We start from the raw sequence: 21,382 nt of genomic DNA, 5'->3' as shown, positions 1-21,382 counted from the left end.
TGTTTTTCGCCGAAGAAAACAGCGCGGAATGATCTTTGCATATTTAAGGAGGCGACAGCCCCCGGACAGCGCATCATTCGTCTCTTGGTTGCTGCTCACAATCGATCGCAACGCAATCGAACTTCCAGGATACCAAGCGAAATCCTCTCCTCCCCAAGGATAAACACCATGAAGCAAGGTATGTTCCCACCACACTCCCCCTGATACTCATTCATCACTCTGCACTGGCGTTCCAGCTAGGGGGATCCTGCCACTGCTCGCGCTGCTCTGCCTGGCGGTGGGTGCCCTGGGCGGCAGCACAATCGACGACTTTGAGTATCTCTCGGTGCAGGAGATGTGCGCCCTGCTGCCGTGGGAGACGAGCTTCCTGCGGCCCAGCACCTGCGACAATTGGGTGAGCTGCCCGGCCAACGGCACCAGCCTGGAGCACGGCGCCTGCGCCACCGGGCTCTACTACAACAAGCAGCTGGGCCGCTGCAATCTGGCCGCGAGTGTCCAGTGTCCCTACACCGGAGTGGAGGCCACCGCGCCCATCAACCTGTGCGCCAACGAGACGGACGGCACCTTCCTGCAAGACGCCAGCAGCAGCAACTGCCGCGGCTACATCCTCTGCCAGGGCCGCACCCAGATCCATGCCGACTGCCCCAGCGAGCTGATCTTCAACCCCCGCTCCCGCTCGTGCGTCTACCACAACCAGTACACGTGCCCGGAGAGCCAGATGACACACACCAGCCCCGCCTGCCGTGCCCTGCCCAACAACACGCGTCTGGCCCACACCGAGCACTGCGAGCGCTACTACGAGTGCGTCAACGAGATCCTCCACACCCGCGAGTGTGCGCCCCAGAAGGCCTACGACGTCAACCGGGGCTACTGCGTGGACATCGAGCAGGTGGCCTGCTACGCCACCGCCGCCCTGCCCGAGCCGGAGAACACCTTCTGCCTGAACAGCACCGGCGGCTACTACGCGGATGATCAGTCCTGCAGCCACTACTACATCTGCGGCAGGCCCGTCAACGGCAAGCACGACACACAGCCCCAGCACCTGAGCTGCGCCCTCGGCCAGTACTTCGACATCGAGAAGCTCTCCTGCCGCGACCGGCTCAACGTCCGCTGCGTCCTCGATCGCTGCGTGGGCAATAACATGTCCTACGTGAATGTGGCCGACGACTGCCAGAAGTATGCCCGCTGCTCGGGCGGCGTCACAGCCGGCACCGGTCGTTGCCCGGAGAACTATTACTTCGATGAGCGCAGCCAGGGCTGTACGCCCACCAATCACCACTACATTGCCTGCTCCCCGAGGATTGCCTAGGCCCCTACATCACAGTCAACCGATCCGAATCATGGTGGCGGTCACAACAAGCAGAGCTGGTCATGGGCTCTAAGTTATCGGGTCGAACAGGGAAACATTTCCATGCACGATTAAACATTTTCCAAACACTCCCCTTGCTCCCTTTTTGCTGCATACTTTTTATTGTAATTAAACTCCAACAAAGCATTCCAATACCAATTTCAATACTCATCCGCAGTAGTCTATGAGTTGTGTACGTGGACAGGGGCACAGGAAATGTTCATTTGCTGAGTACAAGTGCGAGCAGGTTCGAGCAGGTTCGAGCAGGTTTATTGATAGAGTTCCTTGGTACGGCACACGGCCTTCTCCATCAAATTACGCCGCATACCTTTGGTTTTTTTGGCAATCGCTCTTCGTTACAGTTCAAGTGTTCAAGTGCCCAGGCCCCAGGCATGAGGCATTATCAGTTTTAATTAAAAGAGTACCCCCATCGCCAGTCTTCGGGTTCGAAGAATTCGGCGCCGCGTTTTGTTAGCTCCGATAACAGATTCCGCATGTGAGGCTGCTGCTGCTGCCGCTCACTTTTTGATACCATTTCCGTGTTACCGAACTTGCCACACAAATGGGCAAAACAAAACAAAAGTTGCAGCTACAGCAGAGGGTTTGCCAGCAGCTCAACTTTAGCTCAAAAGTGTTTGCATAAAAATGTTTCCAACTTATTTGGTTTATATTTATGCCATAAACAAGTCATTGACATTTCGAAAATAATCAACAAAAGTAGCGTACGATATGAGGGAATTCTTAGAACTAAATAAAGGCTAGAGCGAGTCATGTGATAAGTTTGTGTGGAAGTAGCTGCTGGGATCCCCCGAGCAATGGCATGCTGGAAGACTCTTTCATCCTTTAAGTCTCTGCTTTGCCACAAATGTATGACATCATGTTTGGATCTTGTAGCTATTATGTTGGCCAATCGATACACAGAAATCTAGCCCAAAGGGGGACTCTAACCGTTAAGATTGATAATACTCGCCTGACATTGACAGCAGCAGCAGCAGCAGACTCGTGTTTATTTGTCGTGGTGGGGAGTATCTAACAAGTGTCTAATTAAAGCCGATTGCGTATGCTGCTCACGCGGCTTCTGTGCTAGTGCTGTGGCTGGGACTGTCGCTTGTGCTGGTTCCGGCCGTGTCATCATTCATGGCTGTATGGGCCACAGCTTGGGTCTGGCAGGCGGGATAAGATATTACCGCCGTCGTGCAGCGCTGAGTCAGCTCGTCAAAGTACTCTTCGGCCGGACAGGTGCCCGTGCCAATGCTGACTCCGTCCTGGCATATGGAGTACCCCCGGCAGCCGTCATCCGACTCGCTGGCCAGCTGAATGGTCGTGTTGCCCAGACCCACGCAGCGATCGTAGGGGCAGGCCACATTGGAGCGCGGCACGCAGGCGCCTCCATCGGCGGCGAGGAAGAACCTTCCGTCCGAGCACACGGCATGCTCCAGCGCCATCTGCCCATCCGCCAGCTCGTGGCAGTAGTAGTAGCCGTTGCAGGACGCTTTATCGGACACAAAGGCGCCCGCCTGGGCGCAGACACCCTTCTCGGCGATCACCGGATCCACGGTGTAGTCGCAGGCCACGTTCTGCGGATAGTCGCAGCGCGCGGAGCTGGCGCTGAAGTAGAAGGTGCCCGGACAGGTGCCACTGAGCACCTCGCCGTCCCAGCACATCTGCCAGCCGTTGCAGTTGCTGGAGTCCTTGATGAAGACGCCGTCGGGCAGGATGTTGCAGTAGCTGTCCGGATCCATGTTCACCTTGCAGGGATAGTTCCTTATGCAGTTCTCCGTTCCGGCACTGAAGTTCATGCCCGTGGGGCAGTAGCCCTTCGTGCCCTTCCCGGCCAGACAGTAGTAGTAGCTGCTGCAGGAGTACGGGTCGGCGGCGAAGCCATTCAGCACCGAGGCACACGGATCACTCGACACGCACTGGATGCTGTCCGAGTCCACACACTTCTCGCTCTCCCTGTCGTAGAAGAGGCCAGCGCCACAGGTGCCGGCCACTGGCTGCCCCTCGATGCACTCAATCCAGCCATTGCACACACGAGGATCATTTAATTTCGTGCCACTGACAACTAGAGAACAGATGACACTCGGGTCAAAGGTGGCGCTGCTCAGGGGCACCAGTGCCAGTGCGAGGAACACAAATATCCCGGCATCTAGGCGGAATAAATGGAAATCACAGCACAAAGAAACAAAATTAAATTAGCACCAATTTGTATGGATTTTCAGAGGCAACCGAAGGTGTGGAAGTTTTTCTAGTAACAAAAATATTCCACGTTTGTTTGTACGTACTCATGTTGCTTGTTTTGGGGATTCCAAATGCTTTATTAACGCTCCTATAAGCGGCAATCGTAGAGGCGACAACGTTCAACTGGCAGGCGCTCAGCACTGGTTTTATTTTATACTCGTAAACGGCGTTGCTTTCGCTCGATCGAGTGCTCCGCAGGTCCATAAATTAATGAGCATTACTAGACAGTCGGCACGGCACTGTCGTCAGTGCCTAAAAAAGGGCGCTGAGCGTATTCATATTTCGGTTTTTATCAAATCGCTGCTAAAGCCTAATTGGACGTGTTTGATATATGTGGGAACTCCGTGGCTGTTGGTCGATCAACAAATAAAAGACCAACCAATTGCGTATTACATGGGGGAGCGGCAATATGAAAGACGAGCTGTGGAATATTTTTCTGCAGAAAGTGCAAAGGATAATGCGAATTTGCATGTGAATTGTTGCAGCTACAGATACATATATGTTGGGCTCTGATCAACTGATAAAATCTTTGGGAAGAGCAAAAACTGTTCAAATAGTACCCATTATGCTAAGAATATTTGTAATTCCGAAGAGGGAGCCACATAAATACCATGCCTGAAATATGCATATTGTTTTGGGTAGAGCAAATATTGTTTATTCTCCCGCCTTCATTTTGCTTTCCAAACTCCAAAGTCTCTTGCCTGATAAGAACTGTGTGTGTCTGTGCATGCATCATGGTATAAATAAACGCCGATGACCAGTTCACTTAAAAATACAAACTGATTATGGGGCAGAACGTATCAATGATGAGGCAAAGCCATAGCCATAGCCTGTCCTGGAGCTTCCTTCTGCTTCCATCTGCACTGCAGACTGCAGCTGTTGGGCGTTCAATTATGAGAAGTATTAGAAATGTTTGCAGGCTTTCCTTTGGCTCTACTTTTGTGGGATTTCTGCAAATTGCGTCGCCTGTCTATTTATGGCCACGATTTGGTTGAACGTTGTCGATCGATCATGCAAAGTAATTGTTGACCATAAGTGGCGCGGTCCGTGCGATTTATCATGTCTTGTGCTCGACATGTCGTCGATCAATCCAGGGAATTCCTCCAGCAACGATAAACTAACTTGTGGTTGCATATAAAAGTCTGGCGGGGCAAAGGCTCCTCCACAGTGTTCGACTGTGAGCCACCAGAGCGCACACTGAAGAAATTTCCAAATAAACATGATGGGTGGGTGCTGCTGCCACAAGCATGTCAGAGAATAAACAACTAATCATAGATGTAAATGTCTCTCTTTAGGTAGAGGTCAAGGATCGATGCTGGCCGGCCTCCTGCTGCTGCTGTGCGCCTGCACGGCCCCGGCTGCGGCCAATCTGAATATGAGCGCCCTCTGCCTGATGGTGCCCGACGGCATGTCCGTGTCCAGCCAGACGGATTGCGGCAGCTACTACCACTGCCAGGGCGCGACAGCCAGCTTGATGAGCTGCTCCAATGGGCAGTACTTCAACAAGGACACGCAGACGTGTGTGGCCTCCTCGCAGAGCACCTGCGCCAGCAAGAGCCAGCCCTGCCTGGGCAAGGCCGTGGGCAGCTTCCAGCCGGACAGCAGCTCCTGCGGCGGCTACTGGTACTGCGGTGCCTCGGGCGCCCTGTACGGCAGCTGCCCCACCGGCGAGAACTTCAATCCCACCACCATGGCCTGTGTCTATGCCTACCAGTACGCCTGCTCCCTGTCGGCCGTGGACAGCAGCAGCGGCGCAAGTCCCGGCGTGGAGGTGGCCCTCAATCTGTGCTCCCTCGTCGAGAACGGCTTCTACTTTGGCAGCGCCTCGGACTGCAGTGGCTGGAACTATTGCCAGGACAATGTGCTGCACAGCGGCACCTGCCCGAACGGCTTGGTCTTCAATGTGAATGGCAAGAGCTGCGGCTACAGCGGTCCCAGCTCCTGCGCCCAGGTGACCAACGATCCCTCGCTGACCGGCGTTGTGGCCCCAACGACATGCACCACCAGTGGCACCATGAAGAATGCCACAGCGTGCAACCAGTACTATCTCTGCACCGGCAGCAGCTACACCCTGATGACCTGTGGCGCCGGCTTGTACTATGACACCGTCTCGCAGACGTGCGTGGCCCGCATGCAGGCGCAGAATGACTGCGATCGCTGCCTCGGCTCCACCAAGTCCTTCGTGAACGCCTACTCCAGCAGCACCTGCGATCAGTATCTGTACTGTGTCAATGGTGCCCGACAGGCTGTGGAGACCTGCCCCGACAATTATTACTTCAACGAGGATGCCGGCAGCTGTGTCTACGAGACTGAACCTGCCTTCAAGTGCTGCAATCCCAATGGATTGTCCGGACAGCCGGCCACCACCGCAGCAAACACAACAACTACAGCAGCAACAACAACAACAACAACAACCACTACCACCACAACAACAACATTGAAGCCTGCATAAAGGATTTAGCTGAGGAAATATTTTGCAATTAAAGGAAGCCCCTGGTGCCCCTTGATCATTCGAGATTAGTTTTAGTTCAATGAATGGGCTCCTCGCATGTCGCTGAATTCGCTGCAAAACCCCAAAAACTAATCTCGGAACGACTCGGACTGATTAGTGCTGTTTCTGTGGTTTCTTGCCATATTATTTCTGTTCTTTTTTTTAATTATTAAGTTATGACCCTGATACGAACGAGCATAGATAGATAGGTGCCGGTGTCGTCTTCTTGCGCGAGGAGTATCATCCGATACTTGTCTCTTGGCTTGATAATTCAATAAAATTAAATTGTTATAAAATTGAATTGTGTTGCGCCTGTATCTTGTATCATCTGCATCAGCGTAGTTCTCGGGAATCGAAGCGCTTATCAATTGGCTTGTCGCTGCCAGAGGCTCTCCATAAAATATATGGTGTATATTTTTGGCCATCGGCGAAGTATAAAAGACTGTCGCGGGGATAAGACCGTATTCAGTCATCGACTAGCTGCCAGTATTAGCTCAAGCGGATATCTCTCTGACATCTGACATCATGACAACAGGCAAGTGAAACCCCCTCGAAAGTGATAGCTAATTTCACAATTTGCGATCCACAGGCAAATTCCTCTCGGCTGCCATCCTCTGCCTCGTGTTGGGCACTGCCTTGGGCGACGATGTCTTGGAGGGCAACTACAATGTGACGGCCTTCTGCACGGCGGTGAAGACCGGCACCAATCTGGGCAGCATCGTCTCCTGCGACTACTACTACGTGTGCACCAGCACCGGACCCGTCAAGACCTCCTGCACCAGCGGCTACGCCTTCAGTCTCGCCACGGGCTCCTGCACGCCGGCGGGACAGGCGAACTGCTACTACGGCCTGGAGAATCCCTGTCTGGGCAAGACTGGCCAGAGCTGGGTGCCCGTGACGGGAACCTGCAACCAGTACTACTACTGCCTGGATGGCGTCAACAAGGGACAGGGCTCGTGCAAGGGCACCCAGTCCTTCGACAAGATCAGCCAGCAGTGTGTCTACGGCAACTGCAACCCCGCCCTCGTCGACAGCAGCGATGAGCCCAGCCTGCAGAGCGTCTGCGAAGTTGTGCCCGCCGGCAAGTACTTCGGTGACACCATCAACTGCCAAAAGTGGAACTATTGCCAAGCCGACGGCACACTGCAGACCGCCGACTGCGCGACTGTAAGAGAACCCGCACAGGCGGAGCCTGTTGTTGAGAACTGTTGTTAAATGTAGATTCCTTTCAGGCTTATGATGTGCAAAACAATTTGTGTGGCTTCGATACCGGCAACGTGTGCAGCAGAGTCACAGAATCAGAGCTGGGCACTGCCTCGCTGGAGTGCACCACCAAGGGTGCCATGCAGCCCAATGACAATGTTTGCGGCAGCTACTACGTGTGCAATGGAAACTCTTTGGTGTCGTACGACTGCGCCTATGGCTACTACTTTGATGTGACGAAAAATGATTGCTTGCCGCGCAAGACAGCCACACCGGTTGCGGGCTGCAATCGTTGCCAGTTCGCCACCACCACCTGGGTGAATGCCGTGAACACGACCAGCTGCGGCACCTACTACTACTGCAACAATGGCAAGGCCACACTCCAGACCTGCCAGGAGGATTACTACTTCAACGAGGCCCAGCAGGGCTGCGTGCCCACCGCCAACGAGCCCGCCTTCAACACCTATGTGTCCAGCAATGGAGCTTGCGCTGGTGCAACAGTGGACTCAAGCACAACCGCCGCCAACGGTGGATCAACCCCCGCTGACGGAGGAGCAACCCCCGCCCCAACCACTGAAGCCCCTGCACCCACAACAGAGACAACTGCAGACCCCAATGGAAAATAATGCTTCCACACGAACGTCTCTCGATTAAACGCGGCCAGGATCCGTTCCGTGCTGGCGAGGCAATGAAATTCTTTGCAGAAATTTCTGCTCCTTTTGCATAACGTATTATATTTGAAATATTTCAGTTAAATAACATTTACAAGCAAAGCACTTAATGCATTTTATAAGTGGGCTGGGTTTTGCCAATTGCCAAAACGTGCAAGGGCGAATTCGCGTCACTGCGAATTCCAAACGCGGGAGCAAACGCAAAGAGAAAACGAAGGAGGGCGAATTGAGAGCGAGAGCGGATAACCGATGGGCGAGAGAGCGCCGGGAGAGTTTCTATGCAGATTCCGCAAGTAAAAGGTTGTGTGCCAGAAATAAAATTCTTCTACCATATCCAATCACTTATAAACAATAAACATAAACCCCCACATATATTCTATACATTCTCTTGTGCCTACCCTCGCCGAAAAATCACAATACAACGACATCGGGAAATTAGTAGACAAAGTTGCGCTGTTCAAGATCTGCGGCAGAGGCATGGCCAGATTGCCAAACACAAGTTTTCGATTAATTCTGACACTAGCCACACCCAGCGGATCGAGTGTATAAAAGGGAAGCACGCAGAGAGGCGCCACCATATTGTGGTGCCGAAAAGAAAACGACATCGACTCCGAAACATAGCTGGAACCCCTCTCAAAATCACTGAAATGCAATGCTCTTGGGCATTTGTCTTGGGCATCGTCTGTCTCCGCCTTGGAGCTGGGCATGCCGTGGATCGTGGCCGACAGCCGCCGGTTCAGGCCGCAGTGGGTGACCTGAGCCACGTGAGTAGCGTAGCTTAGAAGGAACTCGAGTCTCGTATTCCCATCTGCCTGTTTGCAGATCTGCGTCGCTCGCTCGGACGGCGAACTGGTGGCCCACCCGCTCGACTGCAATGGATACTTTGCCTGCGGCCGCATCCCGACGCTGCTCTACTGCGACCAGGGCCTCCACTTCGACGAGACTCGTGGCGTGTGCGATCTGCCGGAGAATGCCAACTGCAGGCAGAGTGAGCTGCTGCAGGTGTCCAGACCCACACCAAGTCCGGCCAGCGACTTTGTGCCAGAGGCCTCCGAAATCATCTGGTGGCCCCAGAGGCCGCGACCCAGCTTCGTGGCCGTCGACGTGGCCACTGGACAGCCCGTCAATCCCATGGAGAAGTACGATCCCCTTCACATCGAGTGCCGCCACTTTGGCGCCTACTTTCTGCCCCATCCAAGCAACTGCCGGCTGTACTTCATCTGTGCCTACGGCCACCTGCACCGTCATCAGTGCGGTCGTGGCACCTACTGGAACTACGAGAAGACCGAGTGCCAGCTGAGCAGCGACGCCGTCTGCTACGGCCAGTTGCGACCCGATCGCCAGGACGCCCTTGTGGGCACAGACGAGACCGATGGGATGACTACTATCAGCAGCGGTGGGGAGGTGACAGTGTGCTATATTGTTGGCACCAGCACGCTCCTCTCAGAGCCACCACCAGCCACCACGGACGCCACTGTGCCGCTCCTGGAGCCAGTACAGTCCACGCCACGTGCCGAAACCAGTGTGCCACTCACATGTCCCTCGGAGAAGCAGAGCTACATGTCCCATCCCGAGGACTGCAGCAAGTATTACATCTGCATAGTGGGCTCGCCGGTACTGACGTCCTGTCCCAAGGGTCTCTACTGGGACCAGATGTCGGGATACTGCGACCTGGCCAAGAATGTCAAATGCTTCCAAGTTTGATCAATAAACTCAAGCCCCTCTAGTGCTCGAAATTGCACTTGCTACATATTTGTACACGGGTTGTCCTCCGTGGAATCAATCAAAATTCCTGTTAGCAAATTCTTGACTAGAAAACATAAAGCTCTCTCATGGGGCTTCAGAAGAAAAGGCTGCCCAGATCTGGGCATATTTGGGAGGATTTATTGGCCTTCTGGCCTTCAGTTTTATTCAGATAAATCTATTCTACAAATACAAGCACATTCCTTTACAAAACTGTGGACATTGTAAGCCTTTGCCACATAACTCTTTTGTTGTGAATATTTTCAGGTGTCTCCCTCTCCGGTTTATCAGAATGCCAGGGATAGTTCTTCACTCCGGCTACGATACGCCGCCACAGCGTTGGTGGATTTGTGTCCTCCGCAGTGATGCTCGGTGAACCACAGATCAGCATGAAAAACAAAGCTCCACAAATGGCCAACTGAAATACGTTGATCTCCCTCATCTTGAGGCTCCGTTACCACTCGGTGTTTTGTGTGCAAGTGACTGATCTCCATGGATATCATAATAGACTCGGCATGATGGGAGTCTTATCAATTGAGATTATTTTACAACGCTGCAAATTGCTTTACAACAGAGAGATAATGGGATAAGATAGCAAAGATATTAAGTTATGCAGTGGCGAAGCAAAGTATCGACAAAGCATTGCATTCTTTTGTAGACATTTTTCAACTAAAAAGTCTAAAATTCTACCACAAAAATTATAGATATAATTCTGCCATATGGCAACTACATGTCTTCAACATTTTGCTGCACTCTTTTCAGCTGACGAACATATTTACATAAATTATTTAATATTTAAATATTTTATAGTCCAAGTAGAACCTCCATTTGTGGAATTTTCGGCTGCCTATCGAGTAAATATTCCTAATCTGCAACCAAATCGTACTTTATTGAGATAATAAAATCAAGTAAGTTGGTAAAATTAACATAATACTAAACATTTAATTCAAATGTTAACGACTTTTTAGCAGCGCCTTTCTCCGCGATTCTCATAAGTATAACGTAGGCAGACCTGGATTTCCATAATTGGTAAAGAATTTTGTTGTTGTTGTGCTCTTTCTATATTCCCTCTGCCTTTGATTTTCAATTTTCCCTGTCGTTTCTTCTGGCTTTCTGTTCCCCATACATCTTCAATCTTATACACTCGCTATCTCTCTGAAGCCTCTACGCATATACATATGTAAAAAGGAGTCTCTAAAACGTCTCTATGGTACAAATGTTGAGTAGTGCAAACTTCGAAGCGAGAGTATATACCCTAGTGCCCTACAATCACGGGGTATTTTAAATGATGTCAGTTCCAAGCTAACGACCGTTTAAACTTTAAAGATTGTCCCTGATCTCAACGCACATTGATCTGTTCATTCATAAATAATCCATTAATTGTATGTATTAGGTTTTATTTTTGCTTATGTATCCATCTATGTATTTCACACTATTGTGTATGAACATGCTAATGTTTCGCGCAATATTTGGCTTAATTTAAATTTATCTTTCAAAGCGGTTGGACCGCTGCTAGGGCCTGCTGTCAGCTCTCAACCATTTGGCTGTGTTCTGCTCATTAATTAATTCAAGCGTCCAAACTCGGTCGTTGGTCAACAAAAAAAACTCTCTGGCGGGACTGTGACTCATGTGGCCAACGCCCGGCTCTGGGGTCGAACCATTGGGTACCCTTGGAGATTGGTCGTTCTTATGACAGAAGTAGCAAATAGTTTTCCTGTTTGGACAGCTTGGTGAGTACAATGACATAATTTGTAATGCTTCATCGATTTATTATCAGTAACTATTGCAGATAAATGGTTTTCATGGCACCTGTAAGAAATAGTCATGAGTTTTGAATTAGTTTTGGCTTCTGTACATTGTCGCAAGCTTTACTTTCGACCCAGCAAAATAACAATACTCTGTCTGAGATCTTCGTTAAGATATGAAAGCTCGAAGACTGAACCAAAGCACCCTGTATCCCCTATGCAAGAGTAAACAGCTGGTGCCGCGCCGCCGCACTGCCAATGCACGCATACCACTCCAACGCCGAGAGAGAGTCTGTCAGCAGAAGAGAGAAAGAGAGCGAGAGCGGCACTATTTTTGCGGCGATCGTTCGTTGCGTACCGTTCATACAAAAACGAAACGCCAAGAGTTGGCTTTTAGCTTTGTGCGCGAGCGGGAGTTCTTTTTTGTTTTATTTATTTTCGCATCAACGTCGTTCCCTGGAAGTAAGTGCGCACACATGGCGGTACTACTGGCGACTCGAGCACATTGCTAATTCTGATGTGCGATAGGGTTAAGTGCGGTGCGGTGCGACTTGGTACGGAATTGTTCACCAGCAAGCTTGTGAGTGTAGCGGCTGCAGGGGCGAGTCGGCGGCGCCTGTCCATATTGGTACCGCAGCCAATTTTCAAGTGCAAAAAAGCTGGCGTTGTTTAATAGAAAAACAACAACAAAACAAAAATTAGAGGCAATCAAATTGAAACGTGCAAAACGGCGAGAGAGAGAGCGTGTCGTTCCGTGCGTGTGCCAGCGGGCGTTCGTGTGTGTGTGTCTCCGTTGCGTTTGTGAGGTGAGCGAGAGCGAAAGCAGCGAGAGAGGAGAGTGGCTCTCAGCTGTCAGCTGGTTGTCAAATTGCGCAAAAAGCCTTTATATAAACTCTCTCTCCCTACATATGTACATATGTACAACTACATATACATAGGCCGTGCATGAAAATATGTACAATTCAATTTTGTTTTGTTTTCCATGCACTGCGTTTCGTTAGAGCAGTGTCGTCTATTCCCCAAAACAAAGTGCAGGCCCAGCGGGGCTGAGAGCAAATAAGAGTGAAGTGCATTTCTTTGTCGGCGTGTGCGCGCGCTTCAAAGTTCGCTGCCGCTAAAAAAAACGGCTGCGCTTTGACCAGGCCAAAATCGAGCAAGGCTACATATACGAAATATCTCTCTCTCTGTCTAGTGTGAGCGCAAGCGTCGCGTCGGACGTACATATTGTCGGGTCGGTAAAATGCCAATGCGATTCCGAGTGTTAATGAAAAAAGCAAAGTATATGAAAATCTGAACAGCAGCAGTGAAGCAGTAGAATAGCAACGGCGAAAATCGGAAACTACTTACGAGTATATCAAAAGCAGTCTATCAGGAAAGAGCGGCCCCACACACACACACCAAAAAGCAACTTGTGGAGCTGATAACGCTGAAGGGTAAATATTGCCAACACTTTTTTTGATGTGTCGACCGACACTACGATACGACTCTACAACAGAACCCAATAATTGGAAATTCTTGGCTGCCATATGTGTGTACCAGATGTCTGCAGATTAAATGGAAAGCTCCCGTACCTTTCATAACAGATTTTCCATAGAATTAGTTACCTTTGGGGATGTTTCACTGTGGCAGACATGCGGGATCGTACATGTGCGAGATGGCACATCTCGTTATCAGCTTTTTATCACGTTAATCTGCTAGAGATTTATGTAACATGCATATATCACACGACCTTATCATAAGCCCGAAACACTATGGGATGGGTGTTCCATCATTAGTACTAGTTCGTTTAGCTTTGGAACCGGTTTGTGTTCCTGTTGTTCAGGCGAAGGTTCCTCAAAGGAACCAGGAGGAGGAGGAGGCGGCTATCTATCACCACTGACGGATGCTACATATGCGAGCGCTTCGACAACAACAACAATGCGTTGTCAATGAAACCCGCAAACAGGTTTCATTCGAACCCAAACAACGAGACAACAAAACACTCACCAGCAGCGGGGAGTCAGCCAGGTGTATGCTCGACTAGCACCTATCCCGCACTTCTTACATTTCTCTGGGGGGGTGTATACATTTCATAAAAAACAAGACAAAAGGCAATCGAGCCCTCTCACAAATTTGGGATTCTTTTCTCCTTATTGTCTCAAGTGCACGACAGACTTACGTCAACCGGTGGGATTGTTGTGTTACAGGGTGTTCATTTCGTAGAATTTTGATTGCCAGTTGTTAGAAAGTATTCCGTTTTAGCCATGATCGATACATATGCGGGTACATATTTGATTTGCCAGTAGAAGATGGTCATTCGCCCCATCGAGCATTAGGGAGCTTTCACTTGAATAGGCCTTTGGATTACATGTTTCCTCCGCCCTGATACTGAACTCTAAGCAGGCATACCCACCAGGCATTGCCATGTGGTAACGTAATACGCATCGAAGCTTCTGTTTACAGAGAAACGCAAATAAACAAACCCTTTCCTTTCCTCTCAAGCTCAACTCCAAGTGAATCTTACACACAAAAACCTGGTTGGAGCGGGCACAATCCACTCTCAAAGTGTAATCAAACGCGGAGCGTAGAATCTACTGAACCATAGCGAACAATCAAACGCAATCGAAGCCGAAATCGATATCGGTATTCAGTGGCAGGTGCAAGAGCAGAGAAATCACTTTAAAATAAATGAAAAGACAGCGAAGCCGTCTCAGAAACTCTCGTCTAAATTTAACCACAAATGTGAGTACTTTTGCGGCTAATTTAAAGTTGATCCCAAGACTCGGGAGTGACAGAGACTGTTATTGATATTCTGATCATGATCATGGCTTCTCTATGCGGTTTAATGCGTGTACCGATACCCTTTACAGAAGTAGAGTATATCCATACTGTCCGCCGGACGAGCAGAGAACTTCTAGCAATTTCAATCGCCTGTCTGTATGTGATCGATGGTATACAAGCTCTTTGTTAAAAATAACCAGAAAAACCCAATTTGTCTACCATTAGACTTTTTTCTACAACCAACATTTGTGATTATCGGGTATTCAATAGTCGATATGAACACTAAAATGATATTTACATTTATTTTTAGCGGAGGATGGGTCTCCATTAGACATTCAAGTCGAGTTTTTCCAATGGATGTCAACATGGAAATGTCAATGCAAAATCATCCATTTAAAGGGTCTTTGAAGGTCTGCTGCGAATAAAGGGAATAATCTCATGATTAATTGTACACGTACATACATATAATCCCTAAAGACAGTACCAAATATCACGTATAAAGAAGGATACAATTTGCATTGGTCATGCACTAGTATGAATGGCTCATTTACAAGCAATATTTGGTATACTGAAAAGAGCTAGAACTAGCAGAAATCTTCCAATAAGAGCCACACTTGTACCTCCGAAATCTTAGCCATAAAATTGAGTGACGTATCAGATAGGATTTGTGTACTCAACGATCTATTATTTAAGAAACCCACCCAAAAATACGCTTCGCCTTCTGGCAGTAGTGATTGGCTTTGCCTCTGAAGTTCCAAATACAAATAAGTCAATACTCCTTAATTGTCGTGTGAATGAGTCACTTCGACATTTAAAAATAAGTAAAGTTCTGCTGGATTGGGGGATTGACATTGATAAAACACACTCAAGTGTGGTAATGATTAGAACGACCATCGGATACCCTAGTTATTTATTGCCAATTTTTATTGGTTATGCAATGCCACATAAAAGGGATAATCGCTACAATAAATAATATTCTTCAATTCAAAAGCTCACAAAAGCGTGATCTAGAGATGATTTCTGCAGCTAAAATTTCAAGTTGAATGTAGTTTTATTATCCGACTATTTAAAGCCGCATTTTACTTGAGAAAATCATCAACTGATTTTCTGATTTGTTATTCATTGAGCGACAAGAATGTTGATAGCACTCCTCCTCCCCCAGAGAGAGAGAGAGAGAGAGAAAGAGAGATCAGTGCCATGCAATCTTTTTGGATTCTCACACCAGGTGGAAAACGGAACCAAAGCAATCAACAGCCAACCCACCCACACACCTAAAAGCAGATATCGCGCCACCATAGAGAAAGGGATAGGGGAAGGGAAAGGGCAGACGCGTGTCTGGGGGCTTTTTTTTTGTTCTTCTGTGTGGGAAATCTTATCACGCAGCGAATGTTGTGAATGTTGTTTTTGAGGCTTTGGCTGGAAATAAAAATTGCTCGAGATAACAGTTTAGGCAAAAGTTTCACCACACTGGAGAGTATCTATCACTCCGCTCACTCATTCCTCAGGCCGGTTTCACAGCTCATCCGCATGCCAAATGCTTGGAGTGGCAGGTGGCAAGTGGCAACAGTGTCTCAGTGGCAAAAATAGTAAACTGCATTCGTTCGTTTATTTTGTATCTGCAACTGGCGCGCGATTCGTTTGATTTCCATTGAGTTTCCATCGGCCTGAATCTGACTGGAGGAAGGGCTGGTGTTTGCACTTTGGCAATATCTACTGTAAACGAGAGATAGTGGCTCCCTCGCTTCCAGACATCACTCACATGCGAGCATGTCTGTCATTTGTTCTTTGCATTTCCATCGTACATCGTACATATGTACATACATACATATATCCACATCGACATCCATCATGGATGGACGAACTCTTCTGTGGCTCTGTCGTTGGGTTTTATCAATACGAACTCTCTGTTGATAAATTGACAGGCAAACTGCTATGCCGCGTCCGTCCACTTTCCAGCACTGTCCAGAGGGGTCAGTGTCACTCAAAAGCAGGGGATTTGAATGGACATTTGACTGGACTGGAATCACTAAAGTTTGCCATAAACTAGGGAAGATAAAGAGCGCTACAAAAGGCAGAAAATATCAAGAATACAATTCTAAAGAGGCCACATAAGTTCTAGTCAATTTACAATAATTCCTCAACTGATTCTCGAAATTTAAAGGAGAGATATTCCGCAATTGAATTCTTTATTTAGAAATTAATACGCAAGCCCCGGAAAGGCTGTGGCCAAATATATTTCTGGGGAAAACCGATCCGATAGAAGGTACAGAGCTCCCATGGTTCCTATGTGGCTGTCCGTGTGTAGGGGCATTGAATCAATAAAACAGTTGGCCAAGAGAGCGAATGACTCTTATTCTTAATCTTAACTTTATTAACACTCTTTCTCTCTCTCTCTCTTTATTCTCTCGCGTGTAGGGGGGCTTAAAGTCCACTGGCGTTGGGATGTATGCCACAAGGGAGACAAAGAGCGCGGCCAAGGCGCAGAAAAAGACCCAAAAGGTGACCAAAAAGCAGCAGCAGAAGCAGCAACAGCAGAACGGCATCAAAATTGGGAGCACAACGAAGTCTCCGCCAAGCGCCAAGAACCCAACACAAACCAACAGCACCACAACCAACAACAACAATAATAACATTGTGCCAAACAACAACAAAGATCCGCCAGCGGAATCGACAAACACAAGTCAGAAATTTCGGACACATTACGAGGCGGAACGACGGGCCACAGTGACAGCCACAACGCTGCCATCACTGCCGGGCTACGAGAATGTGGCCAAGATGGAGCGATCCAACAGTTTCTCGCTGCGGACAAAGCTCTCGAAGTTCATCAATCACCTGACGGGCAGCAAGGAGAACCTGTCGCGCTCCGAGGAGGATGCGGAATCAGGCCGCACGCCATTCACCTTCACGCGTAGCCGCTCCATGATCCTGATGCGTCGGCCCAACCGTCGGAGCTTCATTGAGCCACAGCTGGAGCAGCTGTCGGAGGAGACGGAAAAGTCCGGCGGGGATCTCACCTCACCGGCCTCTCCCCGCAAGACTTCGGTGGCCGAGGAGTCGCCTGTCATGCTGCGGCGCGGGGATGTTGCCGGCTCCGTGCGGACGCCAACGCGTCGCCAGTCGGCGCATCCGATTACCTCCACGCCGCTGGATGAGGTGTCGTCGGTGTCGGTGCCCGCTGTGCAGCGCAAGGCCTCCCTCATGTCCGACAATCCGCAGCTGAACTTCCAGAAGCGTCGCTCCAACACGCTCATCGCCTCCTTCAAGAGCACCTTCAGCGGCCTGGCCGGCGGCGGTGGCGGTGGCATCGCTGGCAGCGGGGGTGGAGCCAGCGAAAAGAAGGACAAGATGAACCCCAAGTGGAGCGCCTCGCTGCAGTCGCTGCAGGCCATCGACAATATGGTGTCCTATGCCAACATGTCCTTCATCGACTACGACAAATTCAACGGCTACGAGAAGCAGCTCGAGCGGCAGCAGTCGCTCATGAGCCTCGCGGAGCAGCCGCTGCCCGTTGCCACACAGTTGCCACTGCCCGCCTCAGCCATGACACACTCGCACTCCCCCTCGCCCTCACTGCCCGTCCCCCTGGTCTCGCCCATGGATGAGACAGTGGCCAGGACGGTGGTGATGCGGCGCAACAAGCGGGGGAACAGCAGCAGCAGCACCTCCTTGGCGGCACGCACCAGCCTGGACACCGACTACGAGCACAATCTGGACAAGGTGCACAATGTCTATCGCGAGAGTCTCGATTCGCGCACCCTGGAGCTGCTGAACCTGCGCTCCCGCAACTCGTTCATCCAGGACCAGCCGCTGCTCTTCGATGCCCTCAATCTGGAGGATGGCTCTGTGGAGCGACGGTGTAAGCTCTGCTCCCAGCGTGTGGTCAGGAGCGGCAGCATGAAGCAGCAGCAACGTGACGCCGTGGACGGGCGAGGGAATCCAAAGAAACAGGTGAGCGAAACTCATCGATTGATTCATTTAATTTACCCCGGAAAAGCTCGATAGGAAGTGGGATTTATGTTTGTATATTTACTTGTGTATTTCGTGGGATTCCGTGGCGTCATTGGATGTGCCTTATCAATGCCTTGCAATGGGCATTATTCATTCGTTGAGTGTTTCGATCCTATTTTCCTGAAATCTCTGGGAGTGGAAACCAGCAAAGGCCATATTTTCTCTGTTCCCCGAACCCTCCAAGAATCATTCTGATTCTCCCAAGTAAAAACATTGAACATCCTTTGGCATGGACTTAACTATTTGTATTTGCCAGCTTTTTGTTGTGTGGTGTACAGATTAATGCCGAATCGAAGAGAATATAATAGAAAAAGTTAGAAAAAAGTTATAGCGACAATAGACCCTTACGAACAACTGTACTTAACGTATAACTACAGTAAATCGGATAATGGATAATGGATAAACGGCATACGATAAAAACTAGTTTGCACTTAAAGCGATCCTAAGGCTTATGGGGTTTATGTGTGGAAATGGTATTCGGCGACCCTTTTGGGTGGAGTCTGCTCCCATTACTGCGTGTAGTCGGTGTCGCCCTTGGAGTAATGGATGCAGGCCAGAACTGTGTCCAGCAGGTAGAGTGCTCCCTCGATGACGCACAGCGAGCCCATGGCAATGCCCACCTGTCGCTCAGAGTTGACGTACAGGAATCCCTCGTCGGACATGTAACCCTTCCAGTAGTGCAGGGCCACGCCGCCAACGGCTATCCACATGATGCATCCCACCACGTTCATGATGGTGTCGCAGAGTTCACTGAAAAATGTACAAACATGTTAGGGAAATGTTATAAAGCTGCCTCGAATGTGGTCTTACCCCTTGTGCTTGGTGGTGCCGAAGGCATAGGCAATCGTGTGGCAGCCCGTGTAGATCAAGAATCCAACCATTACTCCAGAGCCGACAATTTCCGCATCTGCGCTCTTCTCTTCGTTGAGGTTCCAGGTGCCGCCAATGCCCAGGAACTCTCCGCCATCGCCCCAACGGTACAGGAAGATGATCACCAGGTTGATGATCTACAAAAGAACGAAAGGATGTGGGATGAGGTCACTGTGTTGAGGTTTTTGCATGATTCATGGCCATAGCCAATGGAGCGGAGTATCCAACGCGGCGCATGAGTAATATTACTAATACGCGCAGGGCGGGCACTGCTGCTGCTGCTGCTGCTGATAAGCGACTCTTATCAGCAGGGGCTGTGGCTGTGCTATGGCTGTGTGGCTATTGCTCAACATTTTGGCCCTCGTTTGGGATTGAAGGGCGTAGACTCACCAGCTTTAGGGCCTTGATGAAAATAGAACCAATAGTCTCCACAGACACCATTCTGATGTTTCGTTTCGTTGGCTGAAAGTTAAATGAGAAGCGTTATAGAATAGCGCTATATCTTGGGCTTTTCCTCAGATTTCTCTTTCTGAATTTGCAATCAATCTCTGTCCACCGCACTCACAATCTGTTGCTGTAATTTACACCCACAAACTGATTCGCACTCGCACTCGTGTTCGTATCGCTGTCGCTTGTCGACTGAATACTGGAACTTAAAAACTGGAACGGAACCCACAAGCCGACAAGGAATTTGTGTAGCTTTTGCAATCTGCGGCGTACACACACAACAGCGAGATAAGATAAGATACGACAGGGGCACGATAACAAGTGCTGGCTGGCTCGATAGCAGGTGCTCTACGATCCGAAGTGGGCTACTAATTGTTCGTGGAGGTGGTGCGCATGCGCTGGCCCTATCTTATCGGTGGCTCACTGTGGCTGGCCGCTTTACATTGCCGTTTAGGTGGGGCGTTGGTACCACATTAATCATGGCGGGCCACAAAGCCACAAAGTTCTGTGGCAAAGAAAGGTCCGGAAGCGGCCCATGCTTGCGTCACCGATGAATGGTTTAATTTTGATGAGCCATGGGTCTGGTATTTATGCTGCTGCCCTTCTGCTTCTAAAGAATGTGCCACGGTTCTTGACCTTGGGTATCGATTGTGTTGGCGCCCTTACCTGGCTCTAACAACCGATTGAAATGCCCCACACACAAAGACTGCCCCACTGAAAGCAATCTGCATGTCAATTAGCCCGTCAACGCTGAACCCAACCCCAAGGGGCAATCGTGGAGAGTCGCTACAAACCAATTGAAGCAGACAAGCAATAATGCAAAACATTGCGACAATTGTATGCCCCCCGTTGCCCGCAACGATCTGTATATAAGTGACAGCAAAGGGTAAAGGGAGTGAGTTATTATTATTATTACATTGGGGAATACATTTACATAAATTTGTTAGTTTGCTAGTATAAATGTGGGAGCTCCTCGAAATCCATGGCTTTTATCACGTGCCTAGAATGATGAGTTATATTTATAGATCATAAATATTGTACATATATCCAGTGGCAGCATCAAAACATGAAAAGTGACATCACACCTTGTCAAGAGGTTTTTTTATGACCCGTCGTTAAGTGTCTCTTTCATACACTACACTATAGTCAGTTCACAGATACATATCTATGTATATACTTACGAGTAGTCTCTGCGGTTTATTCGACTATAGGAAGAGGAGTGTAGAACGAAAGAGAAGCCCGATCTGTGCACAAGGCTTCCCGTCTTGAATATGTGTAGAGTGATAATAATGGGACCCTTGTATCATCGTGTTTAGAAGTGGCTCTTAACCAGGTATTTCTAGTCTTCGATTTTCACTTTGAGTTCTCAGCTTCGGAAGAGAATCATCATTCTTGTATCCCAGGGACAAGTCCTATAAATATAGTTCTATATCCAGAATATCCCCTCCTTCACATTCAATTGACAAAGGAAATCGGGAATGGCAATGGGAATGGTAAGCTGCTGTACTCGCAGTGGAATGCCACATCGAATCAAGGCTAAAGGTCGAAACGTTCTGTCTCTTTCGCCTACTTAGGCGCCGAGAGAAGTCTTTTCATTTTTGGAATCTGTATTCGCTGCGTTGCCGAGTCACTGCATGAGTCACTGTGCTGTGATCGTCAGAGAGGGGGAGCTGGGTGAGAACGAGGCAAGAACTGGAACCGGCATGCAACAGACGACAAACACAAACACAAACGCAGCAGCAAGAAATAATAAACGTCGCATGCAGAAAGAGAGAGAGCAAGAGAGAGTGTGAGTTGGCCAGCTTTTGTCAGCCAACGAGTTTCATGCCAGTCAGATATTGGTAGACATACGAAT

General features: G+C 49.3%; 8 protein-coding genes across 9 annotated transcripts in view; 5 read left to right on the top strand and 3 right to left on the bottom strand.

Annotated features, from left to right (window-relative positions):
* Positions 1-78: 78 nt before the first annotated feature.
* Positions 79-1,513, top strand: LOC117894760 (peritrophin-48). Its single transcript, XM_034801977.1, has 2 exons — positions 79-178; positions 237-1,513. The coding sequence occupies exons 1-2, from the start codon at positions 169-171 to the stop codon at positions 1,307-1,309; spliced, it is 1,083 nt and encodes a 360-aa protein (XP_034657868.1). The 5' UTR covers positions 79-168; the 3' UTR covers positions 1,310-1,513.
* An 812-nt stretch (positions 1,514-2,325) lies between these two features.
* Positions 2,326-3,676, bottom strand: LOC117894759 (peritrophin-48). Its single transcript, XM_034801976.1, has 2 exons — positions 3,634-3,676; positions 2,326-3,497 (listed from the first exon to the last, which is right to left on the bottom strand). Exons 1-2 carry the CDS (start codon positions 3,635-3,637, stop codon positions 2,416-2,418), a joined length of 1,086 nt encoding a protein of 361 aa, XP_034657867.1. The 5' UTR covers positions 3,638-3,676; the 3' UTR covers positions 2,326-2,415.
* A 1,078-nt stretch (positions 3,677-4,754) lies between these two features.
* Positions 4,755-6,099, top strand: LOC117894756 (peritrophin-48). The gene is made up of 2 exons (XM_034801973.1): positions 4,755-4,815; positions 4,885-6,099. The coding sequence occupies exons 1-2, from the start codon at positions 4,809-4,811 to the stop codon at positions 6,039-6,041; spliced, it is 1,164 nt and encodes a 387-aa protein (XP_034657864.1). The 5' UTR covers positions 4,755-4,808; the 3' UTR covers positions 6,042-6,099.
* A 460-nt stretch (positions 6,100-6,559) lies between these two features.
* Positions 6,560-7,909, top strand: LOC117893524 (peritrophin-48). Its single transcript, XM_034800164.1, has 3 exons — positions 6,560-6,615; positions 6,670-7,247; positions 7,313-7,909. The coding sequence occupies exons 1-3, from the start codon at positions 6,606-6,608 to the stop codon at positions 7,907-7,909; spliced, it is 1,185 nt and encodes a 394-aa protein (XP_034656055.1). The 5' UTR covers positions 6,560-6,605.
* A 662-nt stretch (positions 7,910-8,571) lies between these two features.
* LOC117894765 (probable chitinase 10) lies at positions 8,572-9,702 on the top strand. Its single transcript, XM_034801983.1, has 2 exons — positions 8,572-8,718; positions 8,777-9,702. Exons 1-2 carry the CDS (start codon positions 8,602-8,604, stop codon positions 9,656-9,658), a joined length of 999 nt encoding a protein of 332 aa, XP_034657874.1. The 5' UTR covers positions 8,572-8,601; the 3' UTR covers positions 9,659-9,702.
* A 139-nt stretch (positions 9,703-9,841) lies between these two features.
* Positions 9,842-10,192, bottom strand: LOC117894779. The gene has a single exon (XM_034802004.1). It carries the CDS (start codon positions 10,137-10,139, stop codon positions 9,903-9,905), a length of 237 nt encoding a protein of 78 aa, XP_034657895.1. The 5' UTR covers positions 10,140-10,192; the 3' UTR covers positions 9,842-9,902.
* A 1,635-nt stretch (positions 10,193-11,827) lies between these two features.
* LOC117894746 overlaps positions 11,828-21,382 on the top strand; it is a 41,451-nt gene continuing 31,896 nt past the window's right edge. For both annotated transcript variants that reach the window (XM_034801955.1, XM_034801956.1), the window contains exons 1-2: positions 11,828-12,875; positions 16,617-18,150. In XM_034801955.1, the coding sequence (XP_034657846.1) occupies positions 16,645-18,150 (1,506 nt within the window). In that variant the 5' untranslated portion in view covers positions 11,828-12,875; positions 16,617-16,644. The remainder of the gene's footprint in view (positions 12,876-16,616; positions 18,151-21,382) is intronic.
* LOC117894775 (protein snakeskin) lies at positions 18,431-19,767 on the bottom strand. The gene is made up of 4 exons (XM_034802001.1): positions 19,646-19,767; positions 19,471-19,542; positions 19,021-19,217; positions 18,431-18,960 (listed from the first exon to the last, which is right to left on the bottom strand). The coding sequence occupies exons 2-4, from the start codon at positions 19,519-19,521 to the stop codon at positions 18,720-18,722; spliced, it is 489 nt and encodes a 162-aa protein (XP_034657892.1). The 5' UTR covers positions 19,522-19,542; positions 19,646-19,767; the 3' UTR covers positions 18,431-18,719.

Source organism: Drosophila subobscura, chromosome J (assembly GCF_008121235.1).
Source record: "Drosophila subobscura isolate 14011-0131.10 chromosome J, UCBerk_Dsub_1.0, whole genome shotgun sequence".
In the NCBI taxonomy this organism is placed as follows: Eukaryota; Metazoa; Arthropoda; class Insecta; order Diptera; family Drosophilidae; genus Drosophila; species Drosophila subobscura.
The sequence above is the reverse complement of the archived record's forward strand: the minus strand, read 5'-3'. Positions and strand labels throughout refer to the sequence as shown.

Bases quoted from the DNA above. Each gene is read 5' to 3' on its own strand.
- LOC117893524 (XM_034800164.1), top strand. The intron at 7,248-7,312 runs GTAAGAGAACCC...GATTCCTTTCAG, and splicing joins AGACCGCCGACTGCGCGACT to GCTTATGATGTGCAAAACAA.
- LOC117894765 (XM_034801983.1), top strand. From the start codon at position 8,602: ATGCAATGCTCTTGGGCATTTGTCTTGGGCATCGTCTGTCTCCGCCTT. The intron at 8,719-8,776 runs GTGAGTAGCGTA...GCCTGTTTGCAG, and splicing joins CAGTGGGTGACCTGAGCCAC to ATCTGCGTCGCTCGCTCGGA.
- LOC117894779 (XM_034802004.1), bottom strand. From the start codon at position 10,139: ATGAGGGAGATCAACGTATTTCAGTTGGCCATTTGTGGAGCTTTGTTT.
- LOC117894775 (XM_034802001.1), bottom strand. From the start codon at position 19,521: ATGGTGTCTGTGGAGACTATTGGTTCTATTTTCATCAAGGCCCTAAAG. The intron at 19,218-19,470 runs GTGAGTCTACGC...GTTCTTTTGTAG, and splicing joins TCATCAAGGCCCTAAAGCTG to ATCATCAACCTGGTGATCAT. The intron at 18,961-19,020 runs GTAAGACCACAT...TACATTTTTCAG, and splicing joins GGCACCACCAAGCACAAGGG to TGAACTCTGCGACACCATCA.